Genomic DNA, 19,523 nt, shown 5'->3' with positions numbered 1-19,523 from the left:
TGCCAAGCGCTGAGCAGGAAGGAACGTTGGATGGGGGACTTGAGGAGAAGGGTGAAAGGTTTTCCAAAGAATTTTAAGTGGTGGTATTATATTGTACTTAAATTATTTCCTGGAAATTTAAAAATGCATGAAGAGATGCAGAGAATCAAAAGCCTTTCAAAAGTGAGCTGTTTTCCTCCAGCAAATATGCAGATGTGGCCTGACTTTCTGGCCCCATTGAGCAAGCAGCTGCCATCCCTGCCATGTGGCCGCCATCAGCACTCCAGCAGATCAGGCCTTGGCACCCTGCAGGAGCTCTGTTCGGGGCTTCCTGCTGTCCCAGATGGTATCTCCTGTCCTCGTATCCCTGCACACTGGCATTCTGGTGGCCTTTGTATCTGGGCAGGAAATGATGGGGGAGGACATGACCTGACATCTACTCTCAGATTATCCCAGGATCCTTCATTCCATCGGTGTGCCAAGAACCAACATTCCTATCATCACCAGCATACCTCAAACATTCAGAAGTTCTTTTCCATCAAGGCCAAGACACACTGTGATAGGTGAAGTGTCATCCATACAACAACAGCACCTTAGGAAAGCGTGTGTGGATTAAAACTGTGTCCCTCTTGTTCTCCATGCCTCACCGTAGTCCTTCTTTTCCACTTGGCAGGAGATCCAGGCCACCTGGTATGAGAAGCTGCACGAGTGGGAGGATGCCCTTGTAGCCTATGACAAGAAAATGGACACCAACAAGGATGACCCAGAGCTGATGCTGGGCCGCATGCGCTGCCTCGAGGCCTTGGGAGAATGGTGAGCTGCAGCAGGGTGATGGCCGAGTGGCTGCTAGAGAGTGGCTTTGAAAGGCCTCCCCCAAACAGAGTTCTCCAAGTTTGTTTCATGTGGTATTTTCCCATGAGTCTTTCTGTCTCTGTTCTGTCTCAGTGCTAAACAGAAAAAAGGTTCTTTAAAAAAAACAACTTAGATTTTGTCATGTTCTGGGACAGGACAGGCTTGGGTTCTGCTCTGGATCTGCACCTGCTCCTTTCATCTGCCTCTTGACCTTGACTGACTGATGAAGACCGCCTAGATCAGTGGTTCTCAACCTTCTGGCCCTTTAAATACAGTTCCTCATGTTGTGACTCAACCGTCAAATTATTTTCGTTGCTACTGTTATGAATCATAATGTAAATATCTGATATGCAGGATGGTCTTAGGCGACCCCTGTGAAAGGGTCGTTCGACCGCCAAAGGGGTCGCGACCCACAGGTTGAGAACCGCTGGTCTAGATCTTATTTGTTATCACTTGCCAGTGAGTTTAGGAAAGAACAAATGACTGCCCTCTTCAGGTGCTTCAACTTTACTGAATGCTTGCTTATGTGCCCAGCCCTATGCCAGGCTCCAGGTGTAAAAAAGACAGAAAACAAGGCCTCCATTGTGAGGTGGGTAAGACAAGTACATAACAGATAGTTACTAAAGCCTCAGCGAACAATGACCACGGTATGAGCTCGTGACTTCACAAGACCGAAGGCTGATCCTGCAGTTCCCCCTGGAGGAAGGGCCAAGGTTGGAGGCAGGTAAAGGAGAGTGGGAGAGGGGCAAGGAGTCCTAGGTAGAAGCAACAGTGGTGCGTAGTTGAGAACACTTGCCTATGTCTTGGTTTGGGGAATTTATGGAGACAGTGAAGAAAAAATGGTTTCCATTCTTGTTTTCTAGCATCAAGTGCAGTTTTTTAAATAGTTAAAACAAGGTGCCACACTCCAGTCGTTAAATAGTTTAACTATAGCCCTAGCTGGCTTGGCTCAGTGGATAGAGCATCAGCCTGCGGACTGAAGGGTCCCAGGTTCAATTCCCGACAAGGGCACATGCCTGGGTTGCAGGGGTCGATCCCCAGTAGGGGGTGTGCAGGAGGCAGCCGATCAGTGATTCTCTCTCATCATTGATGTTTCTGTCTCTCTCTCCTTCTCCCTTTCTCTCTGAAATCAATATATTTAAAAAAATAAATAAATAAATAAAATAGTTTAACTGTAGTTTTAAATAGTTAAAATGCCAGACCACCTTCCCATGAGTAGATTATCTGACTTTCTGTTGGACATAGAATGGTCCCCCATTCGTTCATTCAACCAGTAATTATTGAGCACTTATTCATTGCCAGTGTCTGTGCCAGGCCCCAAGGACACAGCCATGAATGAGGCGGACACAACCCCTGCCTTTCCCAAGCTTTTGGAGGAGACAACCAGGCTGTTGTAATGCAGCATGAATACAGTTACACAGGGAAGCCCAGGGAACTGGGAAATAAGAATCCTAATCCAGGCTTGGAAGGTTCAAGAAAGCTTCCAGTTGGGAGTGATATCCTACTTGGACCTGTGCAGTGAGGAGGAGCAAGCAATGTAGATTCAAGATTCTGAAAGTTCAGTATGGCTGGAGGGTCAGGTGTGATGTGGAAAGGGGTAAAAGGTGAGCAGGAGAAGTAGAAAGGGACCGTAGCAAGTGCGGCTTATAGGCCAAGTTAGGCATTTGGACTTTAACCTAAGGGTTACTGGGCAGCCATCCAAATATTTGAAGAGCCATAATTGACAGGTTTATTTTATAAAAAGACCCTTTAGGGGCAAATTGGAGAGGATTGAAGGCTTACTAGAGGAGATAGCAAGACAAGTTCAGAGGCCATCCAAGGGGAGAGATGATGCAGTGGGGATGGAGAAGGGCTGGATCCAGAGATGTTTAGGAAGTGGCATTAGCGGGATTTGGAGAATTACTAGATGTGGAAGTGACGGGGGTAAAGGCATTACAGTTTGAGCTTCCAGAATGAAGGTGAAGCTGGAACACCCAGCGCTCCTCAGAGGCCTGATTAACCCAAAGCATAAGGTTCCCCTGAACCGGACCTCCAAGGAGCTGTCTTGGGGAGATAGAATCCGCAGGCCTGTGCCCTTGCATTTGGATCTGCATGGGGAACCTCTGTCCCTAAAGGCTTCTATTTTTTTAATCTACAGCTTTGTATTCATTTTTTAAAGCATTATTTTTTGAAAAGGTAATATACACATAGCACAGAATTCAATAGTAAAAGAACAGTGATGGAACTGTGAAATCCAAGTCTCCCAGCCACTCAGACTTCCGGCACGGAGACCAGGTCCTCATGTAGACTTCAGGGAGGACCCGTGCACGCAGGCATCTATGCTATGATAATGCAGTCAACACCGTTTTGCACCTTGTCTTTTTCATTTAACAAGTCTACACCACTGTTCCATATGAGTACCTACAGATGCTTCCTCATCTTTTCAATGACGGCATCACTAAACCACAGTCTCTTTGATATAGGCAAATTTTGATTTGTTTAAAAACTTTATACCTCAGAGTTTAAAAAATATAATTGAAAAGTCAAAGTAAGACTTCTAAAAAGAATGATCTCTTGCTGCACATATTCTTTCTGTACCTAATCACAGATATTCTTTTGCTAAATGATTGCTATTTTTATTTCTTAATATAGAGTTATATTTCCCAAATAAAAGATGTTGTATATGAAAATTTAATGTCAATGAATTTAGCCTTAGGCATTGGATCACATATATATAGATATATATATATATATCTACACTAATAAAAGAGAAACATGGTAATTGGCGTACGACCGCTACCCTTTTCATTGGCTAATCAGTGAGTATATGCAAATTAACTGTCAGCCAAGATGGCGGCCGGCAGCCAGGCAGCTGGAAGCGAACATGAGGCTTGCTTGCTCCAGGGACTGCAGACTCCAACGTTCCCCGCCTCACTAGCCGGCCTCTGAGCTACAACTCTAAGAAACTATGTACTATGTTGCAAATAAGAAGATAAAAAAAACACCAGAAACCGACTTTCATTCAGCCGGGCTTTAGCAACATTGTATCGATGTTTTCAGCAACGAGGCCTCAGAGCTAAAGCTGGCCCAGAATAAAAAAAAAAAAAGAAAACAAGGAGCGGTTGGAAGCTTTAGTCACTCGCCAGCCCGAAAACAGCCCTCAGCCCCTCACCCAGACTGGCCAGGCACCCCAGTGGGGATCCCCCACCCTGATCCAGGACACCCTTCAGGGCAAACCAGCCAGCCCCCACCCGTGCACCAGGCCTCTATCCTATAAAGTAAAAGGGTAATATGCCTCCCAGCACCAGGATCAGCGGAGCAGCGAGGCTCCCAGCACCGGGATCAGCGTGACAGCGGGCAGCGCCCAAACCCCCTGATAGCCCTGCGGCTCTGTGTGTGACAGGGGGTGGGGCCACAACCTCCCTATCCGCCCTGCAGCTCTGTTCATGACAGGGGAAGGCGCCCCAACCCCCTGATCAGCCCTGCTCTGTGTGTGACAGATGGCGGTGCCCCAACTCCCCTATGGGCCCTACTCTGTGAGTGACAGGGGGGAGCTCCTCAACCCCCTGATCGACCCTGCTCTGTGTGTGACAGGGTACGGAGCCCCAACCCCCCTGATGGGCCCTGCTCTGTGTGTGACAGGGGGCAGCGCCCCAACCCCCTGATCAGCCCTGCTCTGTGCATGACAGGGGGTGGCGCCGCAACCTCCCCATCGACCCTGCCTTGAGTGTGACAGGGGGCGGTGCCCCAACCCCCCAATCAGCCCTACCCTGAGCGTGACTGAGGGTGGCATTGCAACCTCCCTATCCACCCTTCTCTGTGCATGACGGGGCAGCGCCCCAACTCCCCAATTGGCCCTGCTCTGAGCCTGACCAGGGGCTGCACCTAGGGATTGAGCCTGCCCTCTGCCACCGGGGAGCAGGCCTAAGCCAGCAGGTCGTTATCTCCCGAGGGGTCCCAGACTGCGAGAGGGCACAGGCTGGGCTGGGGGACCCCCCTCCCCCTGCCCCCCGAGTGCACAAATTTTTGTGCACCGGGCCTCTAGTATACAAATAATAGTCTGTATATAGTTATTTGAAATTAGTTTGTCTGGCAGCCGTTATTAGAGAGATTCAAGTGTTATCATTTATTTTCATAATTAGCATTCCATATTCATCATTTACCTCAATAAATTGAGGAAACATATCCTATCAAATCTGCTCCATCAGTTTGTGCAACTAAAGCTGGGGTGTGTTTTTTATGTCCAACAGGTATTTAAACTGCACTGTCCAATGTGGTGGCCACTAATTAAATTAATAATCCAGTCACACTAGCCACATTTCAAGTCCTCAGTAGCCACTGTGTCTAGTGGCTACCGCGTTGAACAGGGCAGATATAGAACATGTTCCTCACCATAGAATTTTCTGTTGGCTGGTACTGATCAAAAGTAAGAGAAACATATGTTAATAAGAATTAACTACATTATTTCAAAACCAATTTTCTTTAACTTTCAAATTGGTTATCATACAACTATATGTTATTAAGAGGAAGATAAAAAATGTAAATACTCTCAAAATTAAACCCTAATCAGTTCTTCAAATGATTTAGTATAAATGTCACAGCCTCACGTCAAAGTCTTTTGTGTTGTGACCTCAGCCCACTTCTTCAGCCCATTTCTCAGTGACCTCTGCCCAGAATCAGTGCTCTGGCCAAACTATTTGCTCTTCTCCAAACCCCACAGAATTTTTCTCTGCATTTGTTCCTTCAGTTTCCTGAATTGCCTACCTTTTCTTCTGCTCCTTTGCCTGTTTTTGAAATCCTCCCCATCTTTCAAGGTCTACCTGGACTGCCTCTTCCTCCTTTGAAATCTCTCCTGGTCCCTCCCCCTCCCATCTTTTCTAAATTAAAGACAACTACTTTCCTTAGATGGGTTAAGTAGGGACAGCTTAGATATATGAGAAGAGATCTTAGATGCAATTGCGTCTAGTCCACCTATGTGACAGTTGGAAACTGAGCGTCTCAGAAGTTGGCACAGCCGGCCTGAGGTCTCCCAAGAGCCCTGTGATCCAGGTCTCCTGACACTGCAGTACTCAGTCCCATTTACCTCGGACCTCTTGGGTTCATTCCAGTTTTATAATCACCTATAAAGTATAAGTGGCAGTGATGCTGACCAAGGGGTTTAAGAATGCAGCAGACTAAAAGATTTTTAAAAGAGATGAAAGAAGCAGAATTCTTTTCCTGATTATATGTAGTTTCCTTACATGGTTTATTCAGTTTATTTAGAGTAATTTCTAAATTGCTTTTGCTTTGAATATATACCCTGAACACGCCTGAGGCAGGCATTCACTAGAGATGGAATGATCCAGGGCTACCACTGAGTTAAGACCCTACCCCTATTCCCATACTCATCTGCCTCTCGGAAGCTACACCACAGGAGTCAGCTCCACCCCATAATGCACACAGCCACAGCTGCAGCCAAAGTGAGCCTAGGTAAACCCCCTCGCCACACTGTTCCTTAGGTGGCCTCCGGATCCTTGAGAACAGGTTATTTGGGAGTCAGCCAACCGCTTGGTGTTCTAAGCTTTCTGCTGCTACACTGGGTAGGAAAGTCGAAGTCCTGGGGATGAAGCCTTTACCTATTCCTCCCTGATGTGCAGTGAGAGGTGTCAGAAAGCAGATCCTAATGTTTGCCCCACACACAGTCTCACATATTTTATTAATTTGATTTTGTTCTCTTCCCCGCCTTCCCCCCCTCCCCCCACTGCCTTTGAGAGTTAGGACTCAGTATATTCTGCATTCTTTTTTCTTTTATTCTTTTTTATTTTTGCATGCTTGCTCATAACAAATACTGTGGGAGAGAAACCCCACCTCCCTGGGTAGAATTCTGACAGCTTTGACACAGCCGCAGTTTTGAAGGCGGTGCCTGTGTCCACTGTCAGGGCTGCCTTCCCAGGATGCTGCTCCTGCACTGCTTCTGCCTGGTCTCTTGGGGTAATCATTCATAGTGTTTCACATTGAACTTGCTCCCTTCCTCTAAATGAAAAGCAAAGCTAAACCCTTAGACCAGTGGTTCTCAACCTGTGGGTCGAGACCCCTTTGGTGGTCGAACAATCCTTTCACAGGGGTCGCCTAAGACAATCCTGCATATCAGATATTTACATTACGATTCATAACAGTAGCAACATTACAGTTATGAAGTAGCAATGAAAATAATTTTATGGTTGGGTCACAATATGAGGAACTGTATTTAAAGAGCCAGAAGGTTGAGAACCACTGCCTTAGACCCTGGGCCCAGAAAGGGGTAGTCCTTTCAAAAGACTAGAGGGATGCTGAATTGTTTGTGGCAACAAGCTTTGAATTCTGCTATCCCTGCTTCTTCCCTCAAGGCGCGTGCCTTTGTTCTCTTTCTCTCTCTCCCCCTAAGCTCCAAGGGCCCTTCTTTTGCCTCTGTAATTTGTTTCCTGAGCCCAGGCAGCTCAGCTGGCTCACTTTTCCTACCTCTTGGACTTTCTAGATAAACTTTTGCTTTTATTTGGGACAAAAAATGAGTACCAGAGTCTGTTGAGATCACTCATAATCTCAATATCTCATAGTCTTTAGCCACACTCATGGTAATTGTGCAAACCTCTGAGAATAAGCAGCATCTACATATGACCATTGAAGAGCCGCCTTCCTTCGGTGCAGATTGATTTCATTTGAGTTTCATTTCAGCCAGCAACCATGGGTGTAATCCTTCGAAGAGCCAGTTCTCCCTATAGCTTTGAGCTAAAAATGAATGTCCAGATGTGTCTCTTCAGATTGCTTTCTCTCTAAGCCTGCCAAAGGGAATGAGCTAGAGTTCATTGGCATGCAAGAGAGGGTATTTAATATTTATGAAGGGGGCCAGATGTTCAGGACATTTCACATCGCATCAAGTTAGACATGGTCCCTATTTTGATAACTCACTGTCAGATAAATTATGAGTACCAGGCCATAGGAATAACAAATTGCCAGTCACTTCTCTGTCGTGTGATCCAGTTGAAAGTGCTCTTCATTTAAAGCAGCGGTTCTCAACCTGTGAGTCGCGACCCCTTTGGGGGTCGAACGACCCTTTCACAGGGGTCGCCTAAGACCATCGGAAAACACATATATAAGTAAATATTGTTTTTGTGATTAATCACTATGCTTTCATTATGTTCAGTTTGTAACAATGAAAATACATCCTGCATATCAGATATTTACATTACAATTCATAACAGTAGCAAAATTACAGTTATGAAGTAGCAACGAAAATAACGTTATGGTTGGGGTCACCACAACATGAGGAACTGTATTAAAGGGTCACGGCATTAGGAAGGTTGAGAACCGCTGATTTAAAGGCTCCTGGTTCAAGGCAGGTCCCTATCATCCACTTCCTCTGTGGCCCCCAGCTAACCCAAGAGGCAAAAGAGCGGCAAGTCATAGAGGTGATTTTGGTTAACCCAAACATATAATTCTTTCCCTCCAGGGGGCAGCTCCACCAGCAGTGCTGTGAAAAGTGGACCCTGGTTAACGATGAGACCCAAGCCAAGATGGCCCGGATGGCTGCCGCAGCTGCATGGGGTTTAGGTAAGGCTTCTCTCATAGGCACCCTAGTCAGTGTGGGGAGAGTGAGGCTGGATGCTCACATCAGAAAAGGAAGCAAGGTACTGCGTGCGGCTGCAGGTAGGATGTCAGATCTGCAAAAGTGTCAAACAGTCTATGCGCCTGTCTTTTGCATCTGTCCCTACCGGATGATGTTGACTAACTTGTTAGACTTGGGTAAAAATGGCTTTGCACGGGGAAGCCAAGGAAAGCAGTGAGCAAGCATCGAAATTCAGATGACTTCGTAAGGTGTATTTGGTTTTGTTTTGGGTTTGTCTTTTTGCTTTAAACAAGTTACTGGTTTATTTTCTCTCTGATTAAAGAAATCTCAAGGTAGGACTTCCCAGACTAGTATTCTGTCTCCATTGTCATTAGCCTTTTTCCATATTTCTGCTTTGCATGGGGCCTCTGTGTTCAGTCTACCTCATGATCCAGTACAGTTGCTGGAGCTCCACCCATCATGTCTTTAACCCAAGCAGGAACAAAGAGAGAAGAGAGCTGCCTGTCTCCTTTTATTTCTTAACTTTCCCAACACATATAAAAGTGAAGAAGATCATCTATTGAGCCTCCATATTCCTTTCACTGTCTCTAACAATTATAAACATTTTAGCAATTTTGTTTTCTCTCTTCTCCTCCTTGCTGCCTGCCTTACTCCCATTCTTCAAGTATTTGAAAGCAGAGGTTTCCTTTTAACCCCCACAGACTGGAGATTTCTGACATCAACCCCCAGTTGAGAGGGTGACCAGTGTCTGTTCCAGAGATGTTAATGAGAGGGGGAGGGTCCAGAGGATGTTGCAGGAGAAGAGCTTCACCCATCAAGCCCCGAGGAAGGTTACATAACCTTCCACCCACATTCTATCCCTCTTGAGTCACAGAGCTTATAGCCTTTCCTTTCATGAGCTCTGGGCTGGATCCAACACATTTTTCAAAAATAAATTACTTCCTGAGGAGTCATTGTTTGCTATTTTGCTTTTACCCAGAGGCATAGAGAATGGATGAGCTGCTGGGCAGGAGTGAAAGGCAGGAAAATGCCTTATGAAATTGGCAGCCCTGCAGTTTGCAGCTAATGAAGCTGATATCTTTTCTGCAGATGGTCTTAGAACCCCTGGCATTCGATACATGCTCACCCCACCAGGGGAAGCCATTCCGGCTGCATTCCTGGCTGCAACCATTTTCCCACTCGGCCACGACACAGGCTACTGTGCCATGACCTAGGCCATCTTTCTATTTATCTCCTCCCTTCCGAGGCAAAGGTACTGCCAGAGTGAGACGGGCAAACTATTTGTCTAATCCTGTCCCCTGTCTGGATAATGGCCATTTTCAGTTGTTAAGGGGAAATGTAATTTCCAATGTACCATTGAACTGGGAGATGCTTCACTAGTGAGGAAGAAAGCCATTCCATCTCACCTGGAGAAAGCTGAGCGAGTTCTCCAGGGTAATGAGGTACTGCATCAAACCCTCTTGTCATGTGGGCTTTGCACTCAGGCTGTTCCTCCCATCCTTCATGGAGCTCCCTGGGGCAGCGTGGAGTCCTGTGTTCAGAAGACAGATGTGGCTTTGTTTGTGGGAATGGGTTGCTCAACCTCACAGAGTGTGGAGGGTTCTCTGCAGGATTTTGATACATCAGGCTCAAGTTTGTCTTGTTTGAACCCCAAGCTAAGTGCAAGTAACAATGACAAGGTCTCTTTGAGATGCTGCCTTTAGCCCAGGAAGTTGGCCACCCTAATGCTTCTCTCCCCCTCCCTCCCCACCGTGTGTGTGTGTGTGTGTGTGTGTGTAGGTCAGTGGGACAGCATGGAGGAATACACCTGTATGATCCCTCGGGACACCCACGACGGGGCATTTTACAGAGCCGTGCTGGCACTACATCAGGACCTCTTCTCCCTGGCACAACAGGTAAAAACCACATGTGTACCCAGACCATCTAGCAAGGAAAAGGTACTTATGTGTGGCCTGTCAGTTCCTAGGCACATGGTGCCTGTGCAAACAGGCTGCTGCCCTTCAGCTCTGGAGTCCGGGTCAGTGAGCTCCTCGGAGAGCATCACTCTCAGAAGAAGCAGGCTGCCAGCACATTAGCTGGGGCCTCTTTCCTTTAGAGAGGGACAAGTGTGTTCCAGAAGGGACCATTGCATCGCTTTTGGAGTTAGCTTCTTGGATGCAATGTCATCACTGCATCCTTCTTACCACTTGCCTTGGCGGTCCTTGCCACAGAGAGAAACTGTTTCATCAGCCATCCCCCCTGCGGCAGAAATCAGTGACAGGTGTCTTCTGGTTCTGTAGGTGTGTCGCACGTTGATGACCTTCCAGAAAAGCCAGTGCTTTATTTGAAAGCCCTGTGCTGACTTGCAGAATGACATAATGAAGCAATCACATCCACCCTGTCGGGCACCAGACTGTCTTGAATGAGGTGCTTGGGTAAATGACCTGAGCAGTTAAAAGATGGGGACATAGTAATTAACCTTAAACATTCAAACAAGGAAAAGCTCTGCATGATGGGTTTTTAACTGGAGAAACAGAGGAGGCTGCAATTGCAGTCCCATTGGCCGTCCCTGGGGCCTTGATTTAGTGACAAGAACTGAGACGTGGGCCATCCAGTCACTGGCCCAAAGCCCCGTTTGTACATTCTTCTCCCAGTGTCAGAGGCACCCTCATGAGGACAGGTGCTTCTCAGCCAGAGATGACCCCACCCCAAGCCTCGTGAGTGTTTGCACACTCCACTTTCACAAATGTGACCCGCAAGGAAAAGTTGAAAGCAGGTAGATACCCAAATTGTCCTCTTGATATGCAAGAGCACAGTGATTCTAAGCACACATTTCCCCTCCTTCATTACCCAAGATTTGGGGTGTTATCATAGATGTTAAGCTTTTGGTTGCCATACATTTCTGTCTTTTCCAAGACACCAGTACTCTTCCCTTGCCGTTCAGCTCTAGGAAGAGGTTTCTTCCCTTCTTTGGTGAATTTTTCTCTTTATCATTGGAATTAAAGTGAGACAGGTAACTTCTGAAGCTCGTTGAAAAGCCTGAAAATAACAGCACTACCCTCAGCTCCCAAGTCCAGCGCTCAACTCCAGGGGCTCCCTGTTTCTCTCCTAGTGCATCGACAAAGCCAGGGACCTGCTGGATGCTGAGTTAACTGCTATGGCGGGAGAGAGCTACAGTCGGGCATACGGGGTGAGTATCGTTTTAGGGGCCCATTCAGCTCTTTTTTTCAGAGTGGGCTACTGAGGACTCACGGGCTGCTGAGCACATGCCTGCATGTTCTCAGCAGACACCCTGCACCAGGAGTGACTGAGATGAAGCCTGGCTTTCGGATGGCTCACGTAGCACTAAGTTGGAATGTGGTTTGCTTTCGTCAGGCCATGGTTTCTTGCCACATGCTGTCCGAGCTGGAGGAGGTTATCCAGTACAAGCTTGTCCCCGAGCGACGCGAGATCATCCGCCAGATCTGGTGGGAGCGGCTGCAGGTGAGCCTGGTAGAAAGCCCTCGGTGGCCAGCCCGCCCTCCTCACAAAGCCACTCAAAGGCTTTTCACCTGAGCCTTAGCTATGAGGACTACCGCTTTCTAGCCTCCTTTTATTCTTCTCTGGGAATAGAAGAAAATGTCTTTTTTTATTAAATATATTTTTTTATTGATTTCAGAGAGAAAGAGAGGGAGAGAGAATGAGAGAGAAACATCAATGAAGAGAACCATTGATCAGCTGCCTCCTGCATGCCCCACATTGGGGATCGAGCCTGCAACTCGGGCATATGCCCTGCCCAGGAATTGATCCATGACCTCCAAGGTTCATAGGTCGATGCTCAACCTCTGAGCCGTGCCAGCCGGGTAAAGAAAATGTGTTTAATAAGTGGCACTAAGGCCAGCCAGTTGAGAATCTTCACCTCAAAATCAGTAGCTCTCAGTTTTAGCTGCAAATAGAGTGAGCTGGGGAGCTTTTAGGAATTCAGATACCCAGGCCACTTTCCAGACCAAATAAATCCAAACTTCTGGGGAGAGACCCAGGAGCAGCATCTCTTTAGCCTGATTCCAGTGGATGGCCAGCACTGAGCACCACAGCTCTAAACCCAGCCGCTGGTCACCTGCATCCAGCTCTTCCCATGGCGTTGCCTGACGTTCTCATTGACCAGTGCCTGCCGTGTACAGTTCCTCGGGTCATGGTCATCCCATGATCTCTATTCAGACTTTTTCACAGAAGTGTCCAGTCCTAGAGAAGCTTTTCCATGTCCTCCATCAGTGTCTTCAGCGTACATTTCTGATCATTTTAGCATGTGGAGCTGTCGATTCCAGGTCTGGGATTCAGCAGTCTTAGGTGTTCTTGGAAAGGGCAGTTCTCCCATGCCTTGAGCAGGTAGGAGGGGAAGTTCATCGGCAAAGACAGCCTTTGCCACTTCAGAAGCCACTTGTCCCCCTGCTTGTCATATTCAGCCTCCTCCGTTTTAAACTGTTTCCTCTTGGCCCAGTCCACTCCTAAATTCTGTCTTCAGAATTTGGTCAATCCAGGTTGCGCTCCCAGGCTTTCAGTAGGCTGTGACAAAGCCTTTTGACTCCCGGCTGCATTCCTGCCTAAGCAGCTCAGGGCACATTCCACTGGAGAGGAAAGAGTAGCGGGCAGAGGATCGTCTGTGAATATAGTAGTCGTTTATGCTCTGAAGCGAGCACATGTAGTTCCTTCACATGTTTTATTAGCAATTATGAAATGCCCAGTGAATGTTTTGATGGAAAATTGTCTGTTGGACACCAGAAAAGAGCAAGCATTGCCCACTTGACTGGTACACACCCTGGTTTCTTAAGTGCCTGTAATGGGGCAAAGAGTTTCCAAACCAGAGATCTGGTGAGTGTGCCAGGCTAACAGTGGGACTTTATCCAGTGGGAGATTTGGAAGGGGAGTGGACTAAATGAGTCTTGGGGAGGGGAGACCCAGGACTGACTTTACTGTGTCCAAGATACCGTCATCATCTTAAGACTTCACCATTCCTATCTCAGGACAGCAGGATGTTTCTTGGCTGACCAGGGCCAAATTATTTCAACATCTGGGAGAAACTAGCAGATGGTGAGAAGTCTCCAAAACACTCAGTATACATTTTCCTGTTTTTCTAACTTTCCAAATCACTTGTTACACTTAATGGGGTAGAAAGATAATGGTCCAAGGCCTGAAAATAAAGCTTTAAGTCTGTGGTAGAAATTTGGCTCTTGTGGATGGCTTGCTGTCAAAACACTCAGCCAACTGCCTAGGCTGGAAAACTGCCATGTTGTGCACAAGTCATCTACGTTGAAATCCCCAGCCAGCATCTCCCTTGGGGCAGTGCGAGAGGTCAACCCTAGTGGCATTGGGTCTCTTCTTGCCTTGGGTTCTTTATTTGGGCTCAGCCTGTGTCCTGTTTGTCACGTTGAAAAGCCTGCCATCATTGCTCCCAGACTTTTAGACCTATTTCCTTGGAGAACAGCTCATTTGGCTTCATGGAATTCACCGATGAAGCGGTAGGTCTCAAGAAACCATCTCCTCATCTCCCCTAATGGTTGTCTGACTACTTATCAGTGAAGGTGGAAAAGGAGAAGCTCACTTCGCTCTCAGAGTCTTTGGATATAAGATTAGCTTAGCTCCTTTGATAACAATTAAGACACTTTTTTTTTAATGAAAAAAAATTTACACATGTGAATGAATGAGGCACTTCCCCTTATATATGTAGTTTTCAGTCTGAGACGAACAAAAATGAAGAGGAAAGACTTTCGCCGGGCCATTGTGGCCCAGTGGTTGAGCGTCGCCCTATGAACCAGGAGGTCACGGTTTGATTCCTGGTCAGGGCACATGCCCATGTTGCGGGCTCATTCCCCAGTGTTGGGCGTGCAGGAATGGAGCCTATCGATGTTCTCTCTCATCATTGATGTTTCTATCTCTCCCTCTCCCTCCCACTCTCTAAAATTAATAAAAACATGGCGGGGCTGGGGGGGAGGAAAGACTCTAAGCATAAGCAAGGATGAAAGTCTTAGTGCTGGTTTAGGCTCTAATAACCAGAAAAATAAATGCTACCAACTTGCAAACAACACCGTGTGAAATTTTAATTATTTACACTTCCTTTTATACTTAGTTTTTTGGACTTTGAATGATACGTTTAATTTCTTTGTCAGTGATAGTCATCTTCAACTAGAGAGACTAAAGCAAAGAAAAAAGTTTAAAATGTATTTATAATTCAGAAAAGAAACTTAAATAATTTAATTCCTTTAACCTTCACTGTAGCCCTATGAAGTCGATGCTGTTTATATCCCATTTTACAGATAAGTCACAGGAAGTTCAGTAACCTGTCCAAAGTCACACAGATACTAAGTGACAGAGTCAGGATTCACGTCCCAGAGTCCCTGTTCTCTGCTTCTCGAGTTTTGAGGCGTCCCGGAGAGGAGTTTCAATCACACACAGTACCTGTCACTTGAGAAAGTTCAGATTATAAAAATGAATCTCTTTTCTGTTTCAGGGTGGATCTCCCTGTTGTTTCGGCGGGGGGGGGGTAGGGGGAAGGTTTAAGTGAGGACATATGTAATCCTCACTTCTGAATGTTCCAGGGCTGCCAGCGTATTGTGGAGGACTGGCAGAAAATCCTGATGGTGCGGTCCCTTGTGGTCAACCCTCATGAGGACATGAGGACCTGGCTCAAGTATGCAAGTCTGTGTGGCAAGAGTGGCAGGCTGGTGAGTAACCCCGCCACCCTGGGATGGGGGAGGACGCTGAGGAAGGAATGGCACGCTTGGTCCGGTCCTGTTTATACCCTGACCTCTCTTGTTTTGAAGGCTCTTGCTCATAAAACCTTGGTGTTGCTCCTGGGAGTTGATCCGTCTCGGCAGCTTGACCATCCTCTGCCAACAGTTCACCCTCAGGTGACCTACGCCTACATGAAAAACATGTGGAAGAGTGCTCGCAAGGTCTGTATCTGGATCCCTCAACAGCAGGCCATGTTCTCCAGAAGGCTCGCTGGCTCAGCCTCACTGCCTCCTCAAGACCCCAAAGATAACGGCGTCCACACCATCGTGTCAGGGACTTTGCTCCTCTTAGGCAGCTATTTGGCCTGATTTCAAAAAGGAAATCATATTCAGGGAGATACATATATACCATTGACCAAACCAGTGAGTTTAATCAGTTATGTTAGCAAGCAGAATGTGCTGGAACGTAGAAAAAGCGCACTTTCTATCCCTTAGAGAAGATGGGCTGTTCAGTACCTAGAAGAGCAGCATGTTTGTGAGACACTGACGAACTCCCACAAGACCAGTTTGGTGTTTCAGACTGCTTGTCTCCTTTCCTGTCAGCAACTGGGGATTCAAAAACAACAGCACCCAGAGTGTGATGCTGAAGCTGGTGGGGACAGGAAAGTCATCCTGCAGCCAGTGCAGGATTCCTCCTGCCTTATGTACAGACAGGTCCTTGGGAGACGGATGTGCCTCCTGGGGGCGGGGGCGGGGGGGGGGGGGGTTGTAGTTTCTATTAAGCAAGCTTCCTGCATGGTGATGATGATGAACAGAAAGTAGGCCCTGGAGGCAAAATGAGTACCTGCTGTGACTCCTCAGCCTCAGGCGGGGCCCCCACAGTGGGGCCTGCGATGAGAAAGGAATGTGGAGCAGCCACCAGAGCCATGGCTGCCAGAGAGCTGGTAAAACCGCAGTCGTGTCTGCCCACGGCGTACTTGGGAGATCCTTGGACTGGGCCTAGAAATTGACTTCTTTTGTGGGTTGTTGACCCTATGACACTGTCAGCCGCTCAGAGTGGGGTGGACAGCCCTGCACCCAGGCACTGAGTCTTTGGGGTTCACTTCAATAGTAATGGCCCAAGTTTCCTTTTGTTTTCTTTTGTTGTTCTTTGGGTTTCTGTTTTGGTTTGTGTTTTTTCAGTCTCTGTAAGCCTCCAAGCCAAAGCAGTTCTGATTCAAAGCCTGACCTCCCTCCGGGCAAATGAGAAAAACAGAAGGTGCTGGATCTGAATGTAGTCTGGTTTCTTTCCTATGTGCAGCCTCCAACTCTTTGAATGTCTTGCCGAAGGCAGGCAGAAGGAGCCTTTGGCTAATATATCAACCAGGGAGTGGCTTCTTTCAGCTTAGGACACAGCCCAACTTCTCCACAGATTAAGGCCTTTTCTTAGGAACCCGAGTTCTGGTGGGAGACCATAAAACCACATGGGTGAAAATTTAGAAACCTATTTAAAGTGAGGTGCTGGGACCTCGAGCCCAGAGCTAGAGATGGCATGTCTTCATAAGAGTTCAGGAGAACCCAGAGAAGACTGACCGCTGAATAACTGCTAGTGAACAAGTCACCTGTCTTCTGTGGGCTTTACTTTCTCCTCCACTGTAAACAAGGACTCTGCCTGGCCTGAGGCAGATGCAAGTGTTTGGGGAAGAGCAGCCCTGTTCTACAGGAAAGCGTCAGGCACCGGCGTATGTCATGTAGTGTTTTCTCAGTCAAAATGCTTCACAGAACTTAGCAACAGTGTGCCCTTTCTTGAAATCTCTGTCGTCTTGCCCAGAAACCCCCAGGCAGTCAAGAACCAGGAATACCATGCCCAGCTTAAAGCTTGGACCTGACAGAAGCCCCTTCCTCCAATGACAGTTCTGTATCTGTAAGGAGAAAGAATCTTTGTTCTCCTCCTCACTTCCTAGAGTGGAGAAAAAAAAGCATTTTTAATTCCTTGCAAATAAGTTGCCTCCATGCCACAAAGTAGAGATATTAGTTTCTCCCACACTGGATAAACGCACTAAACTTAATACTGGGCTTCAGATCCAAACTGATACCCAGCCCTCCAGTTGGGGCAATTTATTTTTGGCTCAGCACCTTGTTACATCTCCCAGACAGAGTTCTAACCGTGGGCTCTGAAAGCATCTGGCACCAGTTCCCAGTTTAGTTCTCACCTGCTTGATGCGCACACTAGGCACACGAGTGATCTGTCACCTGGTAGTGACTGATCTTTTCAGTACTGTCTCCCAGTTCTTGTTTTTTTCTTTCAAATATGGTCAGTGAAGTTCTCATAGAAAGGAAACTAAAGGAACATTTATCACTTCCCAGGTGTGGGATGCTAATGTAGTTGATTTTTCAAAGCCAGTGGTGAGTACTAGAACTCTACGAAGGCAGCTGTCTGAGGGAAACAGGTGTCTTGTTAGCTTTTGGAACATCTGTGTGTCTACCCTGTCCTCATGCATGGATTCGCTGCCTGATAAAGTGTTTGTCACATCGTTCTGGCTCGGGGTTAGCCCTAGCTCTTCTTTTATTTTTATTTTTTTATTTTGGAATGTCTTGAGTCAGCTTTCAAGTCTTCCTGCTTAAAGGGTTATTGTGCAAGTTTAGGTGAAGTGCCTGACACATGGCCCATCACACATACTTTTATGGTATGGTTCCTGTAGGCTGGAACCATAGGTTGGGGGCCAGTATACGAATTCATAGTCAGGAGTTATGGTTGATTCCATTATTCCAGAGCACACAAGTGGCTCATCTTGTTACCCAACTACTTCTACACCGGAGACTGGCCCTGCCCCAGGACCTTTCACATGTCAGGTGACCTCCAGGTTCTTGATTTGCCCAGGAAAGATTTCAAGGACAAATTGGAGTGAGAACAAAGCAAGTTTTATTCAGGTAGAGAAAAAGAAAGAGGTCGGCACGAGTACCACTGTGGAAGAAAAACGAAAAGTAGGTCCTGGTGGATGCAGGCCAGCTTGTGAGGGAGTTGTGCCAGCCCTAACTCTTAAATTAATACCAAGTACTTTCTGATGTTGAGAAGTATCTGAGGTTGGCGGTGTCCCCCAAGCCAGGGACTTTCATTTTCCTTCAAGCCATCATCACTGACATGTTTCCTTTTTCTTTTTTTTTTTAAAGAAGACTCATATGATTTACTCTAAGATCATTCTGACCTTGTTTATTTGAACTGTTTATTCTATTCCCTCCTCTTTTGCAGCCAGGAACACATAGCCTCTTTTTTACATTCTCACATACTGTGTCTCCTCCCTACGTTAGGAGATTGAACTTTCACCATGTTTTCCATTTGTGCTTTTGATGTTTGTGGGCTCATGTATGGACTCAGTTTATCAGGATGCTGTGTGTCTGGATGTGGCGGGCTTATACAGATGGCTTGTAACTGACTCCCAGATCTCTGGCTGTCTCTACTCTTCGCTAGTTCGGCTACCTGTTCCCAATGTCTGTTTTCCTGTTTACCAGGAACTTCTGTTTCTAACCAAATGCCCTCTGCTCACTTGGTATGAAATCCCATTGCATACAAAGATTTAACTGCTTGAGGCTGCTCTGAAAATACTGCTGCTAAGCCACCCTGTTCAACTGGGTATCTGCTTAGCTAGTGGCCTTTTCCCCATGGATGCACGGAGGGTTTGCCTGTCTCTGTGTTCTGATTTGGGTACTGAGAATTCAATCAGATTTTTTTAACTGTAGTTTTTGCTCTGCTGTAGTGTCCAAGGTACCTACGGTGTTTTAAACAAATACTAAAGTTTTCCTAGCTGAAATAATTCCCCATAAGCCTAATTTCCCCCAGGGCAATATATTGATAGTGAAGTAAGCAGTTATTTCAAATTACCTCATATGAATTGTTATTTCGGGTAGCAAGGCAAGTAGCTTTTCCAAGGCTTATTAAAGTAGTAATTACAGTTGGCAAAGGAGAGCTGAGACTTGGATTGAAAAAATATGAATCTTCCTGAAAAGCCCAATCTTCTCCCAGCAACATGCCCTGCTGGTCCCCTGTCCAGTAAGTTCTTAGCCTGCATTCAAGGTGCTCTGTTTAGAGAGGGCTTGGCTCACATGCCTGTGACATTTCCCATGAGGTTGGGCCCCATGCCAAGTGGCTCCCTGTGTCTTTGTCCTGCTACAGATCGATGCCTTCCAGCACATGCAGCACTTCGTTCAGACCATGCAGCAGCAGGCCCAGCACGCCATCGCTACCGAGGACCAGCAGCACAAGCAGGAGCTGCACAAGCTCATGGCCCGGTGAGGTCCCCACTGGCCAGGGCCAGTCACACTCCAGCCCTGCCATGCCAGCAGCCTCTGCAGCAAGGGGAATGTTCGAGGCTCCTTGGGCAGCCAGTTGCTTCCATCTCTCACCATTTCCTGTAGGGATCCCATGCAGCCATCAAATTGTGCTGCTCCAAGCCTCTGCTACTTATTTC

At 47.0% G+C, this 19,523-nt stretch overlaps 1 protein-coding gene across 3 annotated transcripts in view; it reads left to right on the top strand.

Annotated features, from left to right (window-relative positions):
* The window catches only part of MTOR (mechanistic target of rapamycin kinase), a 114,233-nt gene that overhangs the window by 72,282 nt on the left and 22,428 nt on the right, over positions 1-19,523 (top strand). For all 3 annotated transcript variants that reach the window (XM_070404073.1, XM_070404074.1, XM_070404075.1), the window contains 8 exons: positions 653-792; positions 8,276-8,376; positions 10,172-10,287; positions 11,484-11,561; positions 11,747-11,854; positions 14,944-15,069; positions 15,169-15,300; positions 19,229-19,344. In XM_070404073.1, coding sequence (XP_070260174.1) covers positions 653-792; positions 8,276-8,376; positions 10,172-10,287; positions 11,484-11,561; positions 11,747-11,854; positions 14,944-15,069; positions 15,169-15,300; positions 19,229-19,344 — 917 coding nt within the window. The remainder of the gene's footprint in view (positions 1-652; positions 793-8,275; positions 8,377-10,171; positions 10,288-11,483; positions 11,562-11,746; positions 11,855-14,943; positions 15,070-15,168; positions 15,301-19,228; positions 19,345-19,523) is intronic.

This window comes from Myotis yumanensis, unplaced genomic scaffold (genome assembly GCF_028538775.1).
Source record: "Myotis yumanensis isolate MYYU_CA2020_CCGP unplaced genomic scaffold, mMyoYum1.0.hap1 SCAF_2, whole genome shotgun sequence".
NCBI classification, from domain to species: domain Eukaryota; kingdom Metazoa; phylum Chordata; class Mammalia; order Chiroptera; family Vespertilionidae; genus Myotis; species Myotis yumanensis.
Note: the sequence above shows the minus strand (reverse complement) of the source record. Positions and strands in the feature narration are given on the sequence as shown.